The sequence below is a fragment of the Semicossyphus pulcher genome, unplaced genomic scaffold (genome assembly GCF_022749685.1).
Source record: "Semicossyphus pulcher isolate SPU_LCO1_2020_fin unplaced genomic scaffold, fSemPul1.0.p SCAF_9, whole genome shotgun sequence".
Lineage (NCBI taxonomy): Eukaryota > Metazoa > Chordata > Actinopteri > Labriformes > Labridae > Semicossyphus > Semicossyphus pulcher.
The window spans coordinates 13,638,905-13,662,935 of NW_027211770.1; the positions used below are offsets into that span (position 1 = coordinate 13,638,905).

General features: G+C 41.5%; 1 protein-coding gene across 1 annotated transcript in view; it reads right to left on the reverse strand.

The window, feature by feature from the left end:
- Nucleotides 1-5,012: 5,012 nt before the first annotated feature.
- The window catches only part of cdkal1 (CDK5 regulatory subunit associated protein 1-like 1), a 255,705-nt gene continuing 236,686 nt past the window's right edge, over nucleotides 5,013-24,031 (reverse strand). The window contains exons 14-15 of the mRNA XM_069656482.1: nucleotides 21,066-21,230; nucleotides 5,013-6,284 (exon numbers count right to left, since the gene is read on the reverse strand). Of these exons, the coding sequence (XP_069512583.1) occupies nucleotides 6,126-6,284; nucleotides 21,066-21,230 (324 nt within the window). The 3' untranslated portion in view covers nucleotides 5,013-6,125. The remainder of the gene's footprint in view (nucleotides 6,285-21,065; nucleotides 21,231-24,031) is intronic.

Here is a 24,031-nt window from a genome sequence, read left to right on the forward strand (position 1 = left end):
AGCTCATTGCTAGCTTAGCTCATTTAAATGTGAGTAATAACGGCTAGCTTAGCTCAGTTTAATGTGAGTAATAACAGCTAGGTTAGCTCATTTAAATGTGAGTAATAACAGCTAGCTTAGCTCATTTTAATATGAGAAATAACAGCTAGCTTAGCTCATTAAATGTGAGTAATAACAGCCAGCTTAGCTCATTGCTAGCTTAGCTCATTTAAATGTGAGTAATACCATCTAGGTTAGCTCAGTTTAATGTGAGTAATAACAGTTAGGTTAGCTCAGTTTAATGTGAGTAATAACAGCTAGCTTAGCTCATTTAAATGTGAGTAATAACAGCTAGCTTAGCTCATTTTAATGTGAGTAATAACAGCTAGCTTAGCTCATTTAAATGTGAGTAATAACAGCTAGCTTAGCTCATTTAAATGTGAGTAATAACAGCTAGGTTAGCTCATTTAAATGTGAGTAATAACAGCTAGCTTAGCTCATTAAATGTGAGTAATAACAGCTAGCTTAGCTCATTTAAATGTGAGTAATAACAGCTAGCTTAGCTCATTGCTAGCTTAGCTCATTTAAATGTGAGTAATAACGGCTAGCTTAGCTCAGTTTAATGTGAGTAATAACAGCTAGGTTAGCTCATTTAAATGTGAGTAATAACAGCTAGCTTAGCTCATTTTAATATGAGAAATAACAGCTAGCTTAGCTCATTAAATGTGAGTAATAACAGCCAGCTTAGCTCATTGCTAGCTTAGCTCATTTAAATGTGAGTAATACCATCTAGGTTAGCTCAGTTTAATGTGAGTAATAACAGTTAGGTTAGCTCAGTTTAATGTGAGTAATAACAGCTAGCTTAGCTCATTTAAATGTGAGTTATAACAGCTAGCTTAGCTCATTTAAATGTGAGTAAAAACAACTACCTTAGCTCATTTTGATATAAGTAAAAATATGAATATGCGAGTAAATAATGAACATTTGTTAACCATTATTTAAATTTAAATTTAAATAAGTGTAGAATAAAAATGAATAGTAAAAGAGTTTCATTCACCAAACACATTGATATAAAATCACTTACACATTTGTCCTTCTTCCATGTGTATGGTTAACACAGCAAAGTACAATATATACAAACTGTAGTGTATACAGAAATAATCTTCCCCTGCATGTTTAGTATCCTGTAAAGTCAAAGTCAAGGGCAAACAGCGATTGTTAATGGAAGATGTGTAAAAGGTGGAATTTCTATTCTTGTTTCTCTGTTTCTGCAAACTAAAGCAGGGTCACACACAGGACACACACAGCAGCGCGACCATACACACACACACACATTATTAACGGCCATTGTTTCAGCCATCTCTCAGCTGTAAGGTAGTGTCAGTCACTGCTGTTACTGTGTGTCTGCCCTCAGGCTAAGTAGACCTCCTCCCCTCCAGCCTTACACATACAGAGGCGCGCGCACGCACACACACACGCACACGCACACACGCCTCAGTATTTTCATATATACGAGAGACAGTCGCTGGCTGCATCCTATGTCACTTATAATCAGTGCTAAACTTAATGCATTGTGAACACTTTGACCCAGCAAATGTTTTAATTGCACCTTCACCATCATTATTGTCTCTTTGGTTGAAAAGAAGCTGCAGACGCTTTGACTGACATGCAGATAAAGTTGGCAGAAATTCTGAGCAAAACATGAAAAAAAAAGATAATTTTAATGGATGAGTTTTGAAGCATGCTGAATGACAGCGTGTTAAATTGACTGAGCTAAATTGGGCACAAACTGACAAACATCAACATTGCAATTATGTCAGGTTTTGCTCTCCATACTTTGCTGATTGCTTGCTTGAATAAAAAGTGTAACAGCCAGATAACAAACCTCAACAAGAGGAGTATCTGGGAAAAAATGCTGTCTTCATTTTTATACTGTACATTTATTTTCTTACATTCTTTGCTCACACTGAACATTTGGTGTGAGTGGAAAATTAGGGACTGTATGCGATTCATATTTTTATCTTTAACCTTAATTTAAAAAAATGTGAGTCAAATTCTTTCAGCTTTGATTTGTGGTCCAATTTATCACACACAACATTCACTTTACTCTAATGAATGACGTGTTCACTGATAAAAAGTTACCCAGAAGGAGCTGCAGAAAAATAATCAAAGCTGTTAATGCAGAAGTTAGTGATGGGTGTACTTCGTTAGGCAGGAATGAAAAGGTCACAGCTAATGAGAAGCTCCTCTATGAATTCTTGCATTGCATTAATATGCAGCGTTATTAGGGATGCTTTTGTTATCTTCTGTTTCTGCTAACAGCATCTTTTTATTAAACAGGAGCACACACGCCAGATGAGTGGATTGGTTGGTGAAAAGTCCCTGCTTTATTGCATCATTATAACTCTCAATTTCATATTTGTATTTCTATTGTTTTGTAATTCACCGTTTTGGCCTCTGTTAAAGTTGATCCATGTTGTTTTTTACAACTCCTGGCAATCAGCCACAGTTTCTTTACAACTGATGGCCACTATCTTAGTGGAGGCAGGCATTATGGCCGCCTGCTGTCCTGCTAGCTCCAGCTGAGCAGAGGAGTGCTGTGCCAAAACAGACAGTTTTCAGGAAAAGGAAACTGCAGGCTGGAATATGACTAATAGAAAACAAAATATAGTTTAATGGGCTCATCCTCCTGCTGACAAATGTCCCTCACTTGTCGCACATGAACATATTACAGACACATACAGAATATTCACATTACAGAGTGGCATAAATTTCATTGTTGGGTTTATCAATTTGGACTGTAGAGCGATGATAGAAGGCCCCCGTGTCCACATAGCGCCTTTTTCAATCGTTCCCAATGAGGACAGAGAGTATGTGGCCGCCTATTGAAATAGCGCTGCACCCAGCGTCTTTTTTGAGCGGCCTCTCCAAGCGCTTTGGGTTGAAAATCTCTGAACTTTTCAGAAAGTGCTTTTTTCAAGCAACAAATCAAATGGTGCGCAACTCGTCACCCTCCAAACATGGAGGAGCAACTACCCGTTTCTGTCTACCCGGAGCTGTACGATATGACATACATACAGTATCATAATAGAGACTGAAAGGCCCATTTGTGGGAGCAGATCGGCCAGACACTAAATGTTGATGGTAAGTGCTGTACGTGTTGTAAGCCTGTTGTTAGCTGTGTAGTAAGTTAAATGTATTGTTGTCATAGAAACAAAACCAACGTGCAGCGTTTTTTCTCTCCCAGCACAATCACTTCATCCCAGCGCTCCTCAGCGCCCTGCCATAAAAAGGCGCTATGTGGACACGGGGCCTAAAGCAGCATGACTCTGTGAAGGAAATCTAATTGATAACATTTGTTACAAAGAGACTGCTATAGGCAAATCACTTGCTATTTACAACGATTAAATGAATTAAAATTAGATGACATGATAGATAAAAGATGACACAGGAGAGCACATTTATGTTGAACCTCCTCTGCATTGTCGTGCGTCCAAAGTCGCTGCGTTTCACTTCAAAAGGACGTCGCCGCGCAGAAGACAAATCGACAACAGCTGCAACTTTGACAAGAATTCTGAAACTCTCGCTTTTATTAGAAACAACTGAAGTGAATGATGCAAAGTGAGTAATGATCTCCCCTCCATGGTTCCTGCCTCAATATTTCATAGTAAGCGATGATCTCCCAAACATAAAGGGTGTCGTTGCATCCATATTTCATTGGAGAACAATGCAGTGTAACTGGCATACACAGTGAGGAAATGTGCTTACAAAGCATCAAAAGAACTGTCACACAGTATGGATGGCTGCAGAAGAATATAGGGCACTGCAGGATGGATGTAACAAGCTTCATAGCTACACGCATCATTTGATCACATAATACAAAGCTAGTGTGTGTGTCTGTGTGTAAGACACGCATCATTTGATCGGGTAATATAAAGCTTTGGTGCCTGTGTTTGTGTGCAACTTTGCTTGACATGCATCATTTGCCCTATACTACAAAATTGCAGTGTGTGTGTGTGTGAGCGTGTCACATGTAGCATCTAGGTAACGAAAAAACAGGGTACACGCATGTATCTGTGTGTCAACAGTATGTGTGATACGCATCATATACTTAGATAATACAAAGCATGTGTGTGTGTGTAGGCTACAAACAGTGGTGTATCTAATAACAGAGCTTTCTGAATGAGAGAGTGATGAGTCCTGTCACTCCTGAACCCGGCGTACACACAGATGCACGCATGCTGGCTTTCTGCTAAATTAAGCATTGGAAGAAACTACAGACAGTACATCAGACAGCACAGGCGCGCACACACACACACACACACACACACCTTCTGACACAGAAAAAAGCTCACAAACAAGCCGAGAGACACTTATGACTGGGAATATATGCGGGGCATGTTTACGCACACACACACACACACACACACACAGATAAAAATGCAGACATACTGACAGAGACGCATGTGCCAGTGCAATGCGACACATAAATTGGGGCATGCATTATTAAGTGTCGGGATTTCAGAGCACATGTTGGGACGGTTGTACCTCAAAGACGTTAGAAAGAAACACAGGCAGACACTGTGCTCGACAACAACAACTCAGAGATACTGAACGCTTTAAAGAGGCTATCATATATGAATCTGAGGATTTTTAAAGTTAAAACTAAATAATAAATAGTCAGTTAATAATTCAACGAATCAGTGAATCAATCAACACTAAAGACTTTTCACTTGGGACCATCTGATTTTGTCCTTTATTCAACTGTTCTGGATGGTTTGGACAAGGTAAACACAAAAAACAACAATATATCATGTGCATCAATCATGACTTTACAGACACCAAAGTAGTCCACATATCAACAGAGTGTTGCAGGGTCAAATCACAAGAGTTACAGAAAAAGAAACTAAAATTAATGTCGGCGTGTTTGGATAATCCACAGATCTTCCCTAAGAACAGCTTTAACTGGAACTAGACATTTGTTTCTCCAGAGTAACAGAGAAAAAAATAAACCAGTTCCAAAGCGCAAAATTGACTTTCATTGGATTTGGGTGCTAGCAGAACGCTCAGATGTGCGTGTAAGCTAAAGACACCACTGCAGGTAAATGAGAAAACATGAAACAACCCTTTAATTTGGCAACAGAGCTTGTAAGCACATACAGAGGGTATGTGGTGCTGATGATTGTTTCTGATTGGTTAATAATGACCATAAATCAGCAGCCAGCATTGTTCACCTGACCAAAGTGTCATAACATATTAACTAATAAGACAGTTTCAAAAATAGATTCCACTTGACTTTGATGTAGGAGGCAAAAACCATAAAATGAAAGATAAAAACACCTTCAAAGAAGATCTGAAAATATACTCTTCTTGTCTCTTATTCAAAAATAAATACATCAAAAGGAAGGTTACCTTTAATCAGAGTATTGTACATATTATTACTCCTTTCCACAGAATAAGATAAAACACACTGTAAAGTAAGCACAAGTCAATCCATCAACAACTTAAGGTAAAACTCTGTAACAGGATATTTGCTCTGTATCTCTTAAAATTAGGGTCCAAATCTCCAAACACAAGAATAAAAGTGAAACTGAGCATGCTGAAAAGTCGTTTTGTTCTAGTCCAGGGAACTAAAACATGCTCAGCTGGTTGAGTTGTGCTTAATTTATCTGTAAAACAGCTTCATAGACCCAAAAACATGATCCAACACTTCAATAGGTTTATGGACAAAGTCAGGCTCCAACCCTCGGTGAACAATAAAGCACTTTACTCAAACTAAGTTGTCATTTGTACCAAAAAGTGTGTTCAGTATGAAACTGTGTGTGACCTGTCGCTGCCCACAGAATTACTGACATCACTTTGTTTGGGGCAAACAGTAAAATGACTGCTACGTGATAAACTTTGCCTTTTAGTTAAAAAGTAAAGATCAAACTATTTTAAAAACAAGACAAATCGTACAAAACATTCAAATCATCCTTGACTGTTTCGACTTCATCTCTTTTTCTTTGGGTTCATTGGAAACTGAATGAGAGCAGAAGGAGTTTGTTTCGCTGGATCGAAGGAGGAACTTTAAAACAACTTAAAACAGTTTGAAACAAATTTAAATGTCCGCGTCCTCGTCCTTGTTCACCTTCCAGTTTGCTCCATCAGTACAGTTTCTCTACAATGAAAGCCAAGATGGCTGCTGCCAGAGTGAGTCCGATTCCAAGTTTCTTCAGCACTTCCCGGTCCAGACTGTACGAGCCGATCAACACGGACGAAGAAGGCAGAGAGGCTGGACTTTGGACGCCATTGGCCATCGGTTCCTGTGTGGAGAAAAAAAGACATTAAAGTGAGATTTGTGGAACAATTAATTTGCGTCCTGAAGCTGAAAAACAAAACATTACTGACTTCTTCATGGTGGACTTGGACTGCTCTCCTCTGTAAAGAAATAACGGCTCCTGGATCATCTCACATGAGGAGCAGGGAGAGCTTGGTACTCACTGAGAGGAGCCTCCCTGCCAGACGTCTCTCTAGGAGTCAAGTGGGGGCTAAATAGTTTCAATATTACAACCTTAATATCTCTGGTGATATTATGCGAACATCCCTGCTTGTAGACACAGATGGTTGCAGCTCGGAGCGTAAGTCGTGTCCATATTTCATAATTAGGGGATCATGGTAAGATTAAATCAGCTGGCCACAGTCACAAATCAAACAGCCAGGCTCGACAGCACAGCGGTCAGTGATCCAACGCATCAAATGTCTGTAATCAGAGAGTTCTGTTCAGTCTTAATGTGTCGGACCATTAAGAAGATATCCACCACTGAAGGGGTGTGACAGTGAGAGATGGGAGAGAGCAAAGTTGAGAAGAGCGGAGCGGGAGGGATTGATAGGAGGGCGAGAAGAGGAAGAAGAAATTCTATTTTGGTTTAGTTTATTTTGCACATTGATCAGCCAAATCATGATTTACTCTGCCCTTGGTTCTTCATAAAATGTCCATTTATGTGAGGGGGTATATGATCACCCTTCATGGATCATTGCTGCCGATCATTATGTACATTTAGAGATACATCTATGATGCCACCGAATATAAGGATCCCTAGATACTTCAGTGGAGAGCAAAGGCTACTTCCTCCGCCTTCTCCTCTCTCTGTTCCTCTCATGTCTGTCTCTCTCCTCAGTTTCATTTGGAAATAACGGGCACATAATTAACAGAATTTTAAATTCACTGATTATTTTGATATTTTGTGGATGAAAGCATTCGTAAAAGCAGCAGTTTGCTTATGCAAATGAGTGCATTTCAATTAAGATGTCATTATCTCTGTGCAAAGCAGTTAATGCAGTTTTGTAGTGATCCAATTATTAGAGAGTGCTGTCTATTGAATCAAGCCGATGTTGATGAAGGTGCATTGTAATGTTGTTACGTAGGTAAGCTTGGAGAAATTTTGTACGAGTTGGCCAATGTGCTTTGCTACAGTGTTTGTTTATCATATAACTGCTTCCCATAGCGACAACATATTCTCACTGTGCACCGAAAGCAACCAAAAACACTGCACATGACGTTGTTTATTAAAACAAGTATAAAGGCTGCTGAGCGCGTTAATATAATTCTGTTCATAACACTGAATACTGAGGCGGCCCAATATGGTCTCATCGATCATAATTCTGTTTGATTACACATTCATTTAGTTTTATCATTCATGGTCTCATCGCCAGCGTCTGAGAGTGGAGACCTGAGGCCGACTTCAAGCAAAGCCGATCGACTGCTGAATAAATAATCCCGCACACGATGCGGCTCCTTTTAATTTGAGCTTTGAACAAATGTGATAAGAGAACCAACACTTGTCAACACCTCTGGCTGGAGTGGAAATTGATCTGGATGACCTTGTAGTAGTTCCTCTACGTCTCCTCCTGCCTGACAGCTGGTAAAAATTTCTTATCATCACCACGGTAGATGATGCCGGGCGGTATTGAGCGATTGATCTGTGACTTTTTAGAATAACCTTTAATCAAGTTCACCAGGGATAACTGTAAGAGGTTCTGCTTTGAGATCCATCATAGTAGACTCCTCTCTTTCTCTACACCCCCTCCGTCATTCTCCACCTGTAAAGTATCTTCATCAACTCTTCTTACATTACCCTTTTTGTGAGGGTAAGATGGCTCATTTTCCTGCCAGAAACAGCCATCACTTTGCTCTCCTCAAAGCCACCAGACTCTATTCACAAAAACAGTCATTTTATCAGAGAACAGGAGATGCTGGTTTACAGCCACCACGATAGAGCCATTTGTTTTATTGTTGTGTAACTAGTGGACTAAAGGTCTAGCTTACATTCAACACAACAACGCTAACAAAGTAACAGCTGTGTCTGGATAAAAAACACACTGTCTACCTTAACAAAAAGATCTATCTCTGCGGCAGTACTTTCTGTTGTGTTGTCCTCTCGGAACAATCTGAGCCTGTCAGCGGCAAAAACAACCACAGGAAGTGGACGTAGTGATCATTTGCCCAGAGGATTCACGTTGCAGCCATTACAGCCCATCTTGTGGCTTCCAGCTGAAGTGATCAAAACTTTTAGTTGAGTAATTTGAGACCTCAGAAAATGTTAAAATCAAGGCCCAAAACTAGAAAACTTTGAAGCACACTTAAAAAGTTGTAGCGGTAAAGAACTTCTGTGCATAACTACGGCCCTTTGGACCTTTGAACTAAGAGTAAAAGAATGAGAGATTTTAGGAGTGCGAACACCTGCCTGCATGTACAGCATGCATCTGTATGTAACCGAGAGTCTGTGCACGCCTACACGTGTTGCATGCACATGGCGGTGTGTACGAGCAGCTGCACGGTGTCTGTCCTCTCCCGCTCCCCCTGTCCTCTCTGATGGCTGTGAACGCTACCCCGCCTCCCACTCTTCTCCTCACCGCTGTCACTGAATGGTATCCTCTGTTAGCGCACACAATGGAGGATGGATACTATGACCATCAACGCCTACGTGACACATCCATAAGTCACTAACAGTAACTTCAGACAATAGTTAGAGGGAGGATGAGTAACAGAGGTCTGGCTGACGTTTCTGGTCGTGGTTGGAGTCCCTGATGGAGACACTGATACGCTGTTTTGTTGCTTGAAGAACAAGAAGTCGGCAGAAGTAGGGTGTATGATGGTAGCCATGACTCCTGACATTTTCCTAAAGACAGTCTGCCCACAAAGTTTTCTAGAGTTGCCCTCACAGCGGGAGATTTTCCCTGTTGGACGAGGGGGAGGGGGGGGGGCAATATTTGGCGACTAATTCTATCATGTGTCTTTTTTTATCCGTCAAAAAGATCGTCCAGGATCGATTAACTTACTGGACACTTGCTGCTCGCTCTCTGTCTCTCCCAAACCTGGAGCAGCGTCTCCACACATGCTCGTGCACACACACGTCCGCTATTACGTCCCTCCTGTAAATGCATTGATTGAGATGCGACGTCCTCTGTTAAATATGGACCTTCTTATTCTACTTCTTATTGTAACGTCTTTAAACGTGCAGCTCATGATGAATGTAAACAGAGCAGATACACGTAGGGTGATGTAGGGCGTTCACACATCGACGATCTTCCTCACATTTTACTAGGAGGCTGGCAAGTAAAACGTTGGGACAAACTTGGGGTCAAAAATCTGGCCTTAGTGTTCACACATGCAGCCCACACGGAAAACATCAGGAGTGCAGTGCATGTGTGAAAGGGGCTATAGTGAATAGTGCATATGCTACTTTTCATTAAGCCTCAGTTCTGCACGCCTTCTTCATTCTTTTGAGGATTAATTAATAAACAGTTAGAAAGAGAAACAAAGGTATTTTTTATCATTATTTATTACTTTTTTTTAAATAAAACTGCTCCCTGTAAACATAAAGAATTCCTGCTTACTTGAGGAACAAAAACTGATGAATATTTAATGGGAACTGAGACAATACAAGAAGCAGACTAAGAGCAAGGAGGAAAAAAAGTTGAGCACCAAAAACCATTATCCTTCTCGACGCTGACAGGCCAAGTATTCTGCCTTCCTCTCCATCTATTTATCTGTCTCCCTGCAGGTGTCTTCTAACAACGGGGGGCCAGGAGAGAGACTGAATAGTTCTGTCGAAAATCTATTACTAGTAGGGAGGATAAGTGAAAATCCAAGTGCCAGTAGGTGTGTGTCAGCACAGTGGGAGGGAGGGGAGAAGAGTGGAGCGAAGTGCAAAACTCGAGTCGAAATGAGCAGACGAAGGAGAGGAAGAAAGGGGGCAGGAAGAGATGAGGGATGTGGTTTTCAGTGATAGTTCACCACCTGCTAGCTGGCATGCTGAGCTGGTGCATATGTCTGTAAGAGAGAGAGAGTGGGAGCATTGGTATTTGTGATTAAGTGTGTGTGTACGTGTAGGCCTGTGCTGGATAATGTCTTTCTCTGGGCTCGCAGCGGCACAACAGAGCAGAATAATGCCACTTTAAAATCATCTAACGGTACACCAGGGGTACAGCCCGGCTAACACAGCGAGATACTTTTCCCTCAAGGTCCCGGACTCTCACGTGCCTCTCTGTGTCTTAAAATCTCTGGCTCCGGTTCCACACATGCACCCTTTCAAAAAAGAAATCTGCCTGGGTGTCTGGTGCAGCCTCCGCCAACACATCACACAAAGACACACACAGTGACACACACACACAGAACATCACGAGAGCCAGAAAGCACAATACACAGTGGTCACATTTCTCACATGATCCCCACCAGCTGTCAGTGTCACTCCAGACACACAGAACCAATGGAAGCAGTTTGTGTGTGCGTGTGTGTGTAAACAGATACTGTAACAGGCTCCTTAGTCACGGGTGATTTGACAAAGCCATAGTGACAATCACAATGAGCTGCAGCTGTATTTACAACTGGACAGAGGGATGGAGGGAAATTAAAGTGCTTACAAGCATTACATCTGATGAATAAACATCTTTGTTTGAACTCTGTCACTGACTCATGCACAGTTTAGATTATGACATTTGTTGAACGTGTTTATACAAAGATAGATGATAGAAAAAAGGAAAGAGAAATGGAGGCTCTGTGGGGAACTTGAGTCATGTTCTCCTTCTGTCTTCCTCTTTCTTATCTGTCATCTAAAGTTTCCCTCATCACTGCGGCTGTTAAACCCTCTGACACATGAGTGTACAGGTTTACCTGTTGTCACTGTACACACACTAAAAGCACACACACTCGTAATCCAAACATATTGTGAAGTTACAACTTGATAGGACTAGTTTCTTCTTGTCACATGTGTGTGCATACACGTTGGCTGTATGTACATGTGCGAGTGGAGTCACACGGTATTAGAGACACACAGCACGTTTACATTGGCACACATCCTTTTATAACAGAGCAAACATGTGATTAAAAAGGTGAATCAGCTTTTGTCTTATGTTTTATTTTCCAAAATAAAACGACAGCCTGTAATTAACACAACAGTGCATGTGCTAATGTATGCAGGCCATAGGAATGGAAATCAAAACACAACCAGAAAGTGAGAAATATCTCTAATGATCGAGGAAACTGTTTACTTACACTTGTAATGTAATGTTACTGTGGTATTTAATTGCTTTAAAGAGCAGCTCCAGTCATGTTTTAAGACATAAAATGCTCTGCTAGCGATAATAAATTGTGTCTGATATGTTTTTTCTCCAAAATATGTTTTATTACCTTGTAAAAATCCTCCCAAGGCATCTCCTCCTTCTCCCTCATTAAAAATTCCCCAGTCTGCATAGGCCCCGCCCACTATGCAAATTTCCAACCGCTCCCTCCATCGTGAAAACAAAACACGTCTCTGCCATCATTTAGTGACAACTAGCTTGAAATGTAGTAATTAGTAGTAGTAACGTTAACGTTAGTAGTCAGTAGTGAATTTGCAAAAATGACAGTTAGAGGTGGCTTGCGCATCGCTGAAGTGGTTGCCATAGGATACACATAATAATATGCATAGCATCACCCCGTCCATTAACGGGATTGGCTCCTTAAGTTTGTGACGTCTCAAACCTGCCAATCTGAAAGCGTGTTGTTCAGCCTGTCCTTGGTACACTGCAGTTTAAAAGCAGACAGGCCCAGCCATGGAGATGACTGCTTATGTTGTCCCTGATATGTCTTGTAGCGCATGAAGAACACCACATGGAGATGTTTACAAGGTTAATCACTTGATCTGCACTGGAGGGGGGCTTTAAACTGTCCAGTCAGTCCTAACCAAGCATTCATTTGACACAATTTGGAACATACTCAATTATCACAATGAGAAGAATGAAAGAATCACAGGAGGAAACGAAGGCACACATTGAAGCCAGACAAGCTTTTGTTTCGAGGATTGACCTATTCAGGATTAAGGATTGACCCTCCTTCAGTTAATAATTCTGATTGAGTGTTACTTGCTGCATAGGAAAAACGTCACTGAAGACATGGGGTCAGTGGATTAACAAAACACATAAAAGCCTAAAGTAAGCTTTTATACCTTCTCTTTATCAAATTGACCTTTTTAACACTAGACAGGCGGCCTGCTATGTATTGTACCTACACACTGCAGTATACAGATTTCTCTGTACACAGAGAAAAGCTGTCTCCTGTTACTCAGCCATGTTGTAAATTTGCCTTTGAGCAAAGAATAGAAAAGGCCTGAGGCGGTCGTAAGACAATCATGAACACGTGTCAGGTTTAATTTGACATTGTGTAATACACCATTATATTAAGTAACCTGCTGTTTAAAGCACTTAAACAGACATCTGTTTATAGTCAGCCCAGGTAATGTTCCTCTGGTGAAAAGGGAGCCTGAACCTGGGACTAAAGAGGGCAGATTACTTTTCTCAGGTGGATCCCAACAATGTAAAAGTTGTAATCAAACCTGTAGCCTATTATGGATATCGTCAGCAAAATGTAATACTTGAAACCAAAATCCAACATTTAATATTTAGTTTGATCAAAACTTCCACTGAATCTTTATAGGTAGCATTCAGCAGCACATTAGTGCAGGAAAATGCTTGATAAGTTAGCCAAACAACACAGTCCTTGTAATAGTCATCACACATCGAGCACATTTCTACATATGTACCAAACCAATAACAAAAGGGATGTTAAACCTCTGAGCCTTATGCAACTCAGGCTAATGGGTTCACTTGAGCTGCTTATACGGTTCTTATGTTAAATATAATGTTTCTTTATTCTTTTCTTTTCTAGAACCCGAAGAGAAGAACTCTTTTCCTTGGGGCATGTGTTGTAAATAAAGATCTCTCTCAGTCAGTTCATTAATATTACAACAACAATAATTAACTGCAGCATGTGGAGCTTCAAGTCATTTTGTCCCACCAGTGGAAAAACATTTGTCAAGAGGTTGTTTATCAGTCCAATACTGGGGGAAAGTCCGTTTTTACAGTAACACGGAAGAGAAAAACAAAACAAAAACACGATTACTTTATAACTTAACTTTTTCCAAAACACTTGTGGGCTGAGTGATCTGTGGTTTACATCTCCCATCTGTTGTTGAAAGCAAACTCAAAGCAGTGGCCATTAAACCCCCTCTGACATGTTAAATAAACAGAACAGAATGAGGCTGCGTAATGCTATTTGACATGTATGGTAAGAACATTGAAAATAGACACGAGTGATATTTTCTATGGCTCAACATTTATCCCTTTGTTACTGTGACTTTGGTTCTGAGTACACACAAAGCGCAGGCCATGTAATACAATTTGACATGCTAAATGAAAAGCTTAAAATAGCTGCGCCTGCTGTTTGGAAGGCAAAGCAAATTATTTACGACTGGAGTAAATAAAGTCACGCAAAGGCCAAGCGAAACCTTTTGACATTACAGATGAAAAAGTTTAAAAATAGATTTGAGCGGATTAACTGTATCCCAGCCATAAAAGACAGCTTAATCTTTGATTTTTGTTTTTTTCCTGACAATACAGATGACAACATGCGAGCATAACGCAACATCAAAGCAACAATCCATAACAGTTACATGTCAACACGGAGCCGTTCAATTGTTTGGGGTGAAAAACAGATATTTGTTCGAGTGCCTGTTTGTGTGTTTACATGTCTGTGTTTGATTTGTCTACATGATGATCCTGTGTGTACAGCCAGTGTATCATAGAGCCTCCGGCTAGTAGGAGGCCGCCAATCACACCAGGGGGCCTGTGCGTCGGTGTGTATGAATGTGTGTGTATAAGGATCTGTGTGTGTGTGTGGGTATAAGCCATGTTTTACAAATAAACCTGTAGTATGTTGGTGTGTGTCTGCGTGTATGTACTGTGAGCATTATGATGCAAAGAACCAGCAATCCCACCCACTCAATTTGTACTAGGAAATATAAAGATACCATAATAAATGGACTACATACAGTATGTGTTTCTATCTTTGCCAAAGAAGTGAAACACACACACCAAACACACGGGATGGGCAAACTGATTTTGTAGGATGGACGAGCAAGAGGTAAAAGGAAGAAAAGTAGTTAAAGAAACGATGAAACATAAAACAGGAAGAAAAACTCAATTAAATAAACAAACAAAAAGAAACATAAAAGAAAAAGTAGAAAAAAGACTTAATTGAGGCTGAAAACCACGAACACCAGCCCCGGAGAAAGGAAGAAGAGAGTATAGAGCAGAGATTCGTCCATTCACCTCCATTTTTTGTTGTTCTGTCAATTTGTAGCCATGGAGGGACACTGTTCCCTTCACCTATACCTCCATCTCTCCGAGCTCTCTCCCTTTCTCTTCTGTCTTTCATACGAGCTGTCAATTTGCTGTCTTATGGAGGGAGCAGAGCCGTTTTCTTCTCTCCCTCCTATTCTCTCGGTCTCCTTGAGAAAGTATGCTGTGAAAAGAGCTGATTATTGGATGGCACTCAAGCTGCTTTTCTGTCTCCTGATCTCTCCGTCTACCTCGCTCTTCCTCTTTCAATCCCGCTTCATTTTTTGGCCTCTCACTCACAACCCCCCCCCCCCGTCCCCCCCTCTCCTCTATCATTTAATTTCATCTGAGGATGAGGACTGGTGAAGATACTTTCTCTTTTTCTTTCCTTCAGCATGCTGTTGAGTGCTTTCTCTGCTATTGTGTCCCACTAAAAAGACTCATTACTGTCCTTCCCTTTCTGCGGAGAGTGCTGTTTCTATGAATGAAGGGCTGACAGGCAGACAGAAAGAGAGAGAGAGTAAGAGTAATGGAGAGAGAGAGAGCAGAGAGAGGAGATGTCATCCATGTCAATAAAAGCAAATTTCTCAAAAACCTTGGTCTTGTTTCATGGAATAAAATGGCAAAACATCAAGGCCTTTTAATGAACATGTCACATCGCACAAAGGAATCAGGGAAGGAAGGAGATGCGTGAAGGAGAGAGGGAAATGAAGGCTGAAAAACTAAATAAAATTACAAGAAGATGATTGAATGGAGATAAAATAAAGAGAAGATATAAAATAACACAAACAGGATCGACTAATGCATCGTCCATACCTCCTCATTTCTATTCAGGGTCAGAGGGAATCATTCCTGCGTGCAACAGGAACAATTCCGGTGAACATGTCGGGCGTATCCAGTTTAGCCAGCGGTTGGCAATAAACGACTTCCAGTCAACACTTCCTTTATCGTGCGCTGCATTGTTTACAGTCCAGTTAGCAACTTGAAAAGTGACCGTGTGTTCAGACAAAAAAGTGGAGCCAATTTTGCCCTTCAGGCATGTCAGCAAATTAAACGTCGTCATTTCTTGGTTTATGAAATCCCCCGAAGGAGCGCCCGTTCATCTGTTTGTGATCAGTCTCTGTTTCACTGTAAATAGGCTTACTTCTGGCTTACTTCAGCGTTTTTTCTTGTGACTTACTTGTTATTAATGGGTCTTACCTTTGCAGAAGTTACAACATCATGATGCAGCTAAAAATGAAGCTTTGTCAGGTCTGTCCTCAAGAGAAAACTTTTAAAATGCTCGTTTGTTGAACGGAGGTCGGATCCATCATTTCTGATGCAGCCGAGGAAGTCGGGAAATCTAAACGGCTTTCGTGACGCAGCGCCAGGCGACTTTGTCTCAAATTGAATTTTTGATCTAGAGCAGATTGTTAGCTGTTAGCTTGCAGATGTTTGTTTATAGAGATTAATAAGAAGCTAAATTATCGTCAGATGACGGTGATGGGAGCCGGGATGTCATTACGGCGGATTACGTTCCGCCTGCTTCTGCTCTCCACACGGACTGCTTTTCTTGAATATGCTGCAGCCTGCTGATACGTGATTGGTCAATACTACTGGGACTAAAAGCGTACTACAAACAGAAATCAGAACACTTCCCCTGCCAAAAATCCACGTCCTTGCCTAGAGATGATTAAAACCTTAAACTCAAGAAACCAGGGACTGTTCAAAATCTGCCAATCAAATTGAATCAATTAAAAAAATGAACCAGCAGATATTTTGAATCCAGGAAATTGTTTTGGGGATTTTTTAAAAATGTCACATTTTGCAAAACGTTTGCTGGTTCAAACTTCTTAAATGTAAGGATTTTTTTAAAATGAGTCTTAGTTTCAACTTTTTGACCAATTTGAAGACATACCAATGGGCTCTTAAAAATTGTTTGCAGCTTTACGACATTCTGTAGACTAAATCTACTGCTTAAGTGTAAAATAATCTGCAGATAAATTGATAGGGAAAATAATCACTATTTGCAGTTCTAAATGTGGACAAGAAATATGTGAAAACCAACCAAAGTCTGCTATAAAAAATAAGAATTTTGATGTTGGACTGGGATCTACTCTAACACAGTGCTGTCGGGCTGCACACAGACAAAGACCAGTGTGCCATTAGATCACTGAAACCATCCTCACTACTCATCCATCCATCCATAATTCCTCCACCTGTCCATATATTCACACATCCATGCATCTGTTCATCTGCTCATCCATCAGCTGAGTGTATCTAAGCCATCACGTCTCCCGTCCATGCATCCATATCTATCTGTCCACTTTCAGCTCCATCCATCCACACAAGCTTTTACATGCCACCACTCCATAAATCCATCCATCTCTCCATCCGGCCATACCGCTTCATTCCAACACACATCAGTATGGATGCTGTCTGCTGTGCAATCATCTCTCTCTCTCCATCTGTGAAATGATAGATCTCTCACTTTGTTCCTCTTACAGACCTTAGTGGGTTCCCCTGCCTATCCAATCACCCACTTACCCACCGCTCTTTCTTTTTCTCACTGTCTCTCACAGCCCTCCTCTGCATCTTAGATGAAAGGGCACAGCCCAGACTCCGAGCATCTATCAGCAACCCAGCTATCATGGACCTCATCGCACAATGTCTCTCCTCCCGGTCCGTTGTCCTTCTGTTTTTCTCTCGCACTCTGACAAAAGCCTGTAATTATAGACCCCGCTGTAAGACGTGGGGGTGAGCATCTATCTGCCTTTCTCTAATCACTCATTCATCTCTGCGCACACACACATCCAGCTCAGTGTGTGGTGGCCTCACGCAGAGACTTATAGAAAATAGATGGTCTTCAAATATGTATAGGCCGACCACCAGTGTGCGTGCAGAAGTGCATATCCTTATCCTCCCCCTGTGTGTACACATGCTCGTGCAAGATTGTACTGAATGCATGTGTGTGTTCAATCGTTCCTCTTCACTTATAATAATAAAAGTGAATGCAGCTACTAGAACACTGATGTCAAGGACATTACATATACCACAGGGCTGTACTGTCACTGCGTGTGCAGCTTGCAGATACAGCTGTGTTTCCAAACCATTAGGTCACTTATCTATTAGCACTGTGCTCCAGTGCCGCTCTCCTCTCGCCATCAAGAGCGGACAATGCGGGTCACAAGGACTGGATTACAGATGATCCGCAGCATCACCGGAGATCATTTAATGTAACAATATGTTAATTGCCAATATGCTGTGGACAGCAGAGACTATCATTAATGAGTTTTCCAAGGGTCACTGTATTACAACATGCACTGACCTGTTACTCAACCTTTCTGTCGGTTCTCTATCTGTATTCTGAACACCATTATACAACAAATAACCATAGTGAATTTTGTACATAGTGTTTTTACATGGCGTGTAAAACAGACATGAAATGATAATATGTCCTCCTCTGCTAATCTAAGTCACAGGATCCGTGTGCGCTATGGTTCTGGTTGCGTCAGACGGCATGCGCTGTAGGGACTTGCGAAATCACACGATAACATCAATGTTAAACAGTTCAAATTGCACCTCAGAGTTTGATTATCTGCTCATCATTCCGTGATTTTTGTGCTTCTACACGGTGATAGGATACATGGTAATAGGATATAAAACTGGGAGTCTGTACATGGTGTTTTACTTTGAAATGACCGGATGCTCTATGCTGTTTTCCTCTCTGACTTCCTGTTTGGATCCATCTGTTTCGTTCAGCTTGACGCCTAACTCCATCAAAAATAGACTCGAAACACGAGCATTGACCAGAGTGAGCCTGATCAACTCCGGAGGTCGCGGCGCACACGGAAAGCGGTGGACACGGATCCTGTGGAACCCAGGCTTCCTTCTCCGACAACCTCATGATCTGGAGAAAAAAGTGTTGAGGTGATGACTTCACCTCAATTTTCTTGTGAATAATCCTCTGGAGACACATTTAAAGTAGATCCTGTGACTGGTACTGTGTGGCGTCTGGAAATATCTGGCCTAAGGTATTTACAGTATGAGGACCAGAGAAAGTGTGAGTGTGAGAAACTCAGTGATTAAAACTGTAAGAAGAGTCTGACATGTGATGTGTTTGTTTGAATCTACGCACACGAGAGTGTTCGGTTACATCAATCTAAGAGAAATGAAGGCCTTGGCATGTTGTGTAAGAGTGTTAAAAGGGTGTGATTGTCAGGGAAAGTAACAGGCAGAATGATTGCTAGCGCGTGTGTGTTGCTGGAAGGACTGCAGACTTTATGAGGCCACTACTTTTACAAGGTCTAGTCCCCACTGCTGAACTTTTCATTGCTAAGTGACGTGTCGCTTGGCTTGCTGTGAAACCTTTCTCCTTCTTTCTTTTTATCTCGTTCTCTGCCATCCATTTCTCTCGCTCTCTCTGCTTGCTTTCCTCTTCATCAGTGTCGCCCCCTCTCTCTCTCTCATGTCTCTGTCTGTTCCTCTGGTCCCCTCCCGCTCTGTCTGGCAGTAAAGGCTGATGGAGTGTGAAATTAGAAAGTGTATCATATTCTGCTCTGTGGCTCCATGTCCTGAGCTATAAGCTACAGCTAGTCAGAGTGAAAAATAACATGCAGTGAAACAGATACATTAACATGCTGTTTGTGTGTGCCTGTGTGTGTGCATGTGTGTGTGTGTGTGTGTGTGTGTTGGAAAGAAAGAATGGAGGACAGTTTAGCCAGCCACAGCTTATCTTAAATTACTTATCTCACGCCTGGTACACTGGTGCTTTCCCACAAACTGCAGAAGCGAGCATGGATTAAAAAATGTGGCCCAACACACACACACACCGTACACACACTATACACACTATACTCACACACAGACCTTGTTCATTTGCTGATGGAACAAAATTTGAATAGCTTGTTGTAAACTCAACTGTGATAGTTTTGATAAGGAAGGAACACACAGTGAGGGCTCGACAGATGTAGGATAACTACTCTTATTAACTGAAAAAGATGAGAGTACACATTCACACTGAGTCTGTACACCAAATTACACACACCACATAGGCGATAGATTCAAAGTTTCTGCATACAGCTTGCAGCCCTGCACTGAACTTTTTACTGTTTTACCAGACAAAATAACTTAATGTTGAGATGTAACAAACAGATTCGACTTAGAGTTAATACATTGGTGCAGTGCCATGATGCAAACAAGACTAGATCCAAACCTAGTATGTGGCTGACCCCATCAGATCAATGTGCGCTTTGTGGGCAACACTGGAAGCGTGGCATGTGCGTCACGGCGGCTGGACGTGTTCATTTTCATTTGAAATGCATGAAAACAGATTAGTCTTCACAATGCAGGAGGCTCACCTATTTTTACCAAAAGCCACGCACGGTTCTCAGTCAAAATACACGGTGAAGGGGTGCTGTTTAGCTCAGTTGGTAGAGCAGGCGCCCCATGTACAGAGGCTACAGTCCTCGTCGCACTGATCGCAGGTTCGACTCCAGATCTGCCGATAATTTGGTGCATGTCATCCCCCACTCTCTACTCCCAACATTTCCTGTCTATCTTCAGCTGTCCTATCTAATAAAGGTAAAGGCCAAACAAATAATCTAAAAAAAAAAAAAATACACAGTGAAGATGAATTGTGATGAGTCTTTTTGATCTCTTCCTGTAGTAAAAGTCACAGGCATGGGGAGTAAAGTAGGTCAACACTTCCGGTATGCTTTTTCAAAGTAAAAGCCTGATCTGGAAGTCTGACTCCCCTCGTTTGTACACAATGCTTTTATTTTGAAGTGTTTCCCGGGCCGTTGTTGTAGTTTTTTAGTAGTACTTTATGTGGCTCTAAAAGTACTGAGTCACTCACTCAGTCAGTCACATACGGACCATGTGTAGGGCCGACCCCGGCGGTCAGCCAAAAACAAATTCTGAGTGAAATTTCAGGCCTATGTGTGTGCAGCATGTTTGTACTAACAACAGAGTGAAAACATGAAGAGTGAATTTCCCCTCAGGGATCAATAAAGTATATCTTCTTCTTCTTTTTCTTCTAAAACATTGAACAGTGATGTTGGATTGGAAAGTGTTTTTTACCCCTGTATCTGCTTTTCTCAGGAACCTCAGTTTTCCGCTGTCCTGATTAGTCATCATTCATGTACTTACCTTTTTGTTATGATTAACATGTACGTTCCTCTAATTACTAACAATAAGTGAACCTCCTTCATTTGTGTCAGTTCTATATGTTGTGCAATTCCTTTTGTTTTATGTCAGCCATCGAGTGAACTCAAGTTTCAGTTCATGTTATGCTGTTATATTACATCTCTTTTGCAATACAGCCACGAGTGTTTTCATCCATGACTCATTTTGTCTTGTGAATTATTTTCTATGTCTCTTTGATTCAGAGGCCTGTAGCAATGAACATGTGATTCTAGAGCATTAACTTGTGTCTGTATGCAGGTGTGCATTTAGTGGTGTGTGTTTACCTGCATCAGGCCAGACACCTCTCCTTTCTGAAGCGGTGCAGCGATGGAGGGAGTGAACGGCTTACTGTCCTCTACCGGTCGGCCTTTCAGGAAGTGTTTTCCTGCCTCATAGATGTCCACCTCGATCATCTTTCCTTTGAACTCAGCCCTCTTAGGAACCAGCACCTGCAAAGGAGAGGAACGCCATAATCAGAGTTACCTGCAAAAATAAAAAGCCTGAACAACAACATGACTCTGGAAATACACTTCCAAAGACATGCTCGCTAGGTTATTTGGTGACTCCAAATAAGACGTAGGTGTTGAGAAAAGAAATGTGTCATTTAGTGACTGCATCCAAGTGACCAGAGAGAAGAATCCAGCAACTTGCACCTACAGCTTTATAACCATTCAGTCCACCCAATAGCCGCCCCTCTGCATGTTTCTCCACATCTGTCAATTACATTCTCAATTAACCGCTGATAGAAACTGTTTTCCCCAACGCTCCCCCACATTGTTATTCAGCGAGTCCCTGCCTGCGAACAAAAAACACACAGGCCTGAGTGTTTTCAATTCCATTTATGGAAGCCCTCAAGGTCAAAAAAACTATGGCAACAGCTGTGAGATAAACCAGAGGGATTTGCTGGTTTGTCTTATTATTTCACCATGGAAACTATAAATCTCGGCTGATCACAGCAGGAAGGAAGAGAAAACAAAGAGTTATAATTACGGCTTAGTGTGAAATGGAATTTGTTCTTAATGACTTACCCCTGTAAATAGCGCCTTTCCTTTCAAAGTTGACAGATTGACAATGACGTCATTAGAAGTTCTGATTTACTTCTTTACTACAGCCCTTCCTTTGGTAAACACTGATAGAATAATTGTGCTATGATGATGGGGGGATTTAAAACTTTAGTCATAAGAGCTTGTATCAATTATTATACAAGTAAGCCCTAAGCCTTGTGTTGTTTTAGTCCACTAGTAAAGAAAAAAAGGCTCCCTCTATATGATTGATGACATTATGAAAAGCAGTGTTGTACTGAATATCTGAATAAACAAACATGGCTGAATATTTGTGAAAGAGCTTCTAAATAATATATAATAATTTAATACTAACAATAATAATGGATCGATCATGTATCAATCAATGTTTGGATGCCTTTCCGCTTGCCTCCCACCATGGCAGATCACAGGAAAGGATCAGCAGCAGAGTAACCTTGGACCTGCAGGGGATTCAGCGTCTTGCACGAGTAGACTTCAGCGGGGTGGATTGCTTGCTGACTCAGATCATCTGGTGGTCTGTCTAACCATTACACGACTCTGCAGGGCTAAGCTACTGACTGGGCAGAGGATAGCACGTGAACTGGTGGAGGGAGAGTGACTGCTGCGATGGCAGGAGCGAGCCTGGCTCAGTGTTAATCTGTCAGTCTTTATCCAGCTGGTAGAATACGATAGGAGATGGAGAGCAGGCCAGACAGACACACAGCCAGCGCCACACCTGCCTAATCATCACACCTGCTGCTCGACACTCTGACCACTGTGAGGGTACCGAGCGGACAGGCTGGGAGCAGAGAGGTAACAGCAGGGCTGTGGGGGAGGTAGGTGTGTGTGTGTGTGTAGGTGAGGGTCATTCGAGGCCCATTACAGGGTGATTAAATGATGAAAGAGCTTGTCCGATTTCATTGGAAACCCCCCCTCCTACTTCCTCACTCAGCACCTAACTGATACACACAGGCATGCACACCGAACACGCACACACAGGTGGGCTGGGTGCCTATTATACCCGTCAGGATAGATATCTATCCGATGGTGTAAAACGGAAACTAGGCCATTTGTTCACACTCACACCTTTCTCTACCTCATTCCCCACTTCCCTCCTCCCACACACCCTCCTCCTCTCCTCTTTCTTCTGTCCCTTTCTTTACTCCAGCTACTCATTTCACTTCTTTCCTGACCTTTGACCTCGCATTTTTTTTTTCACTTATCCACTCAGTTTTGCTTCTATCCTTTTCTACTTTCTCTGTATTCTTCTGTTTTTTTTCAAGATGTTAGAGCTAGAACAGGGGTTCTCAACCTTTTTGGGGCCAGGGACCCCTTACAGGGGAGAACATTTTCCAAGGACCCCCTCATAATCGCAACACCGATTAAGCATATGCTTACTACCATCTGCACTCTGAGATGCCATTGGAACTATTTAGTATTGTTCATTTTTAGTCTGTCCCTGACATTTCAAGTATGAGCTCTTGTGCAACTTTGTGTGGCTTCTTTTCTTTAGCAATCGTTTGAGCCACCAAAGTGCTCTGAAGTCTCTGAAGGTGTGTGGGTATTCCTCGCTCTTTCGACGGAAAAAATCTTTTGTTTTGTTTTTATATGTGGGGTGCTTTGTACTCAGATGTCGCTTTAGCTTGGCTGGCTTCATAGCTTCGCTCGCTAGCACCTGAAAACACATGATGCATTTTGATCTCCCGTCACTGCTCTCAGAAAAAACAAATTTTTTATACCTGTCCACTTATTTTTTTAAATTTAACTAGTTTGGCCTTAGGAGTACTTGGCGATGTGGACTGATTCAAATATTTCTCTATGCTCGCCAGCTAGCAAGCTAAGCTAAGCCACCGCAGGAACAGTTCATAGTGACCAGTGTGATGGACAGATTGATGTGATGTGTCACAATTATATCAGTTTCAATTGGTCCAAAGCTAACGTGGGTGGGGGTAATGGACACAATACGCTTGTTTATTGGCGCAAATGGTCGTCATCTGTAGACAGGCAGTTTTTAATAATACAGCACAATTCTATAATCTATCATAAATGTATTATAATTATTTTGAGGGTTTGGGATCCCACTTTGACTACCACTGATCTAGAGTGATGTACAGTTAAGTTTAACCTTGACAGATAGAGTATGACTACATTATGGACCCAGGAAGAAAGATTGAGGTGTAGAATAAACATAAATATCAGAATCTGTTAAAATAAAACCTTTGCTGCGA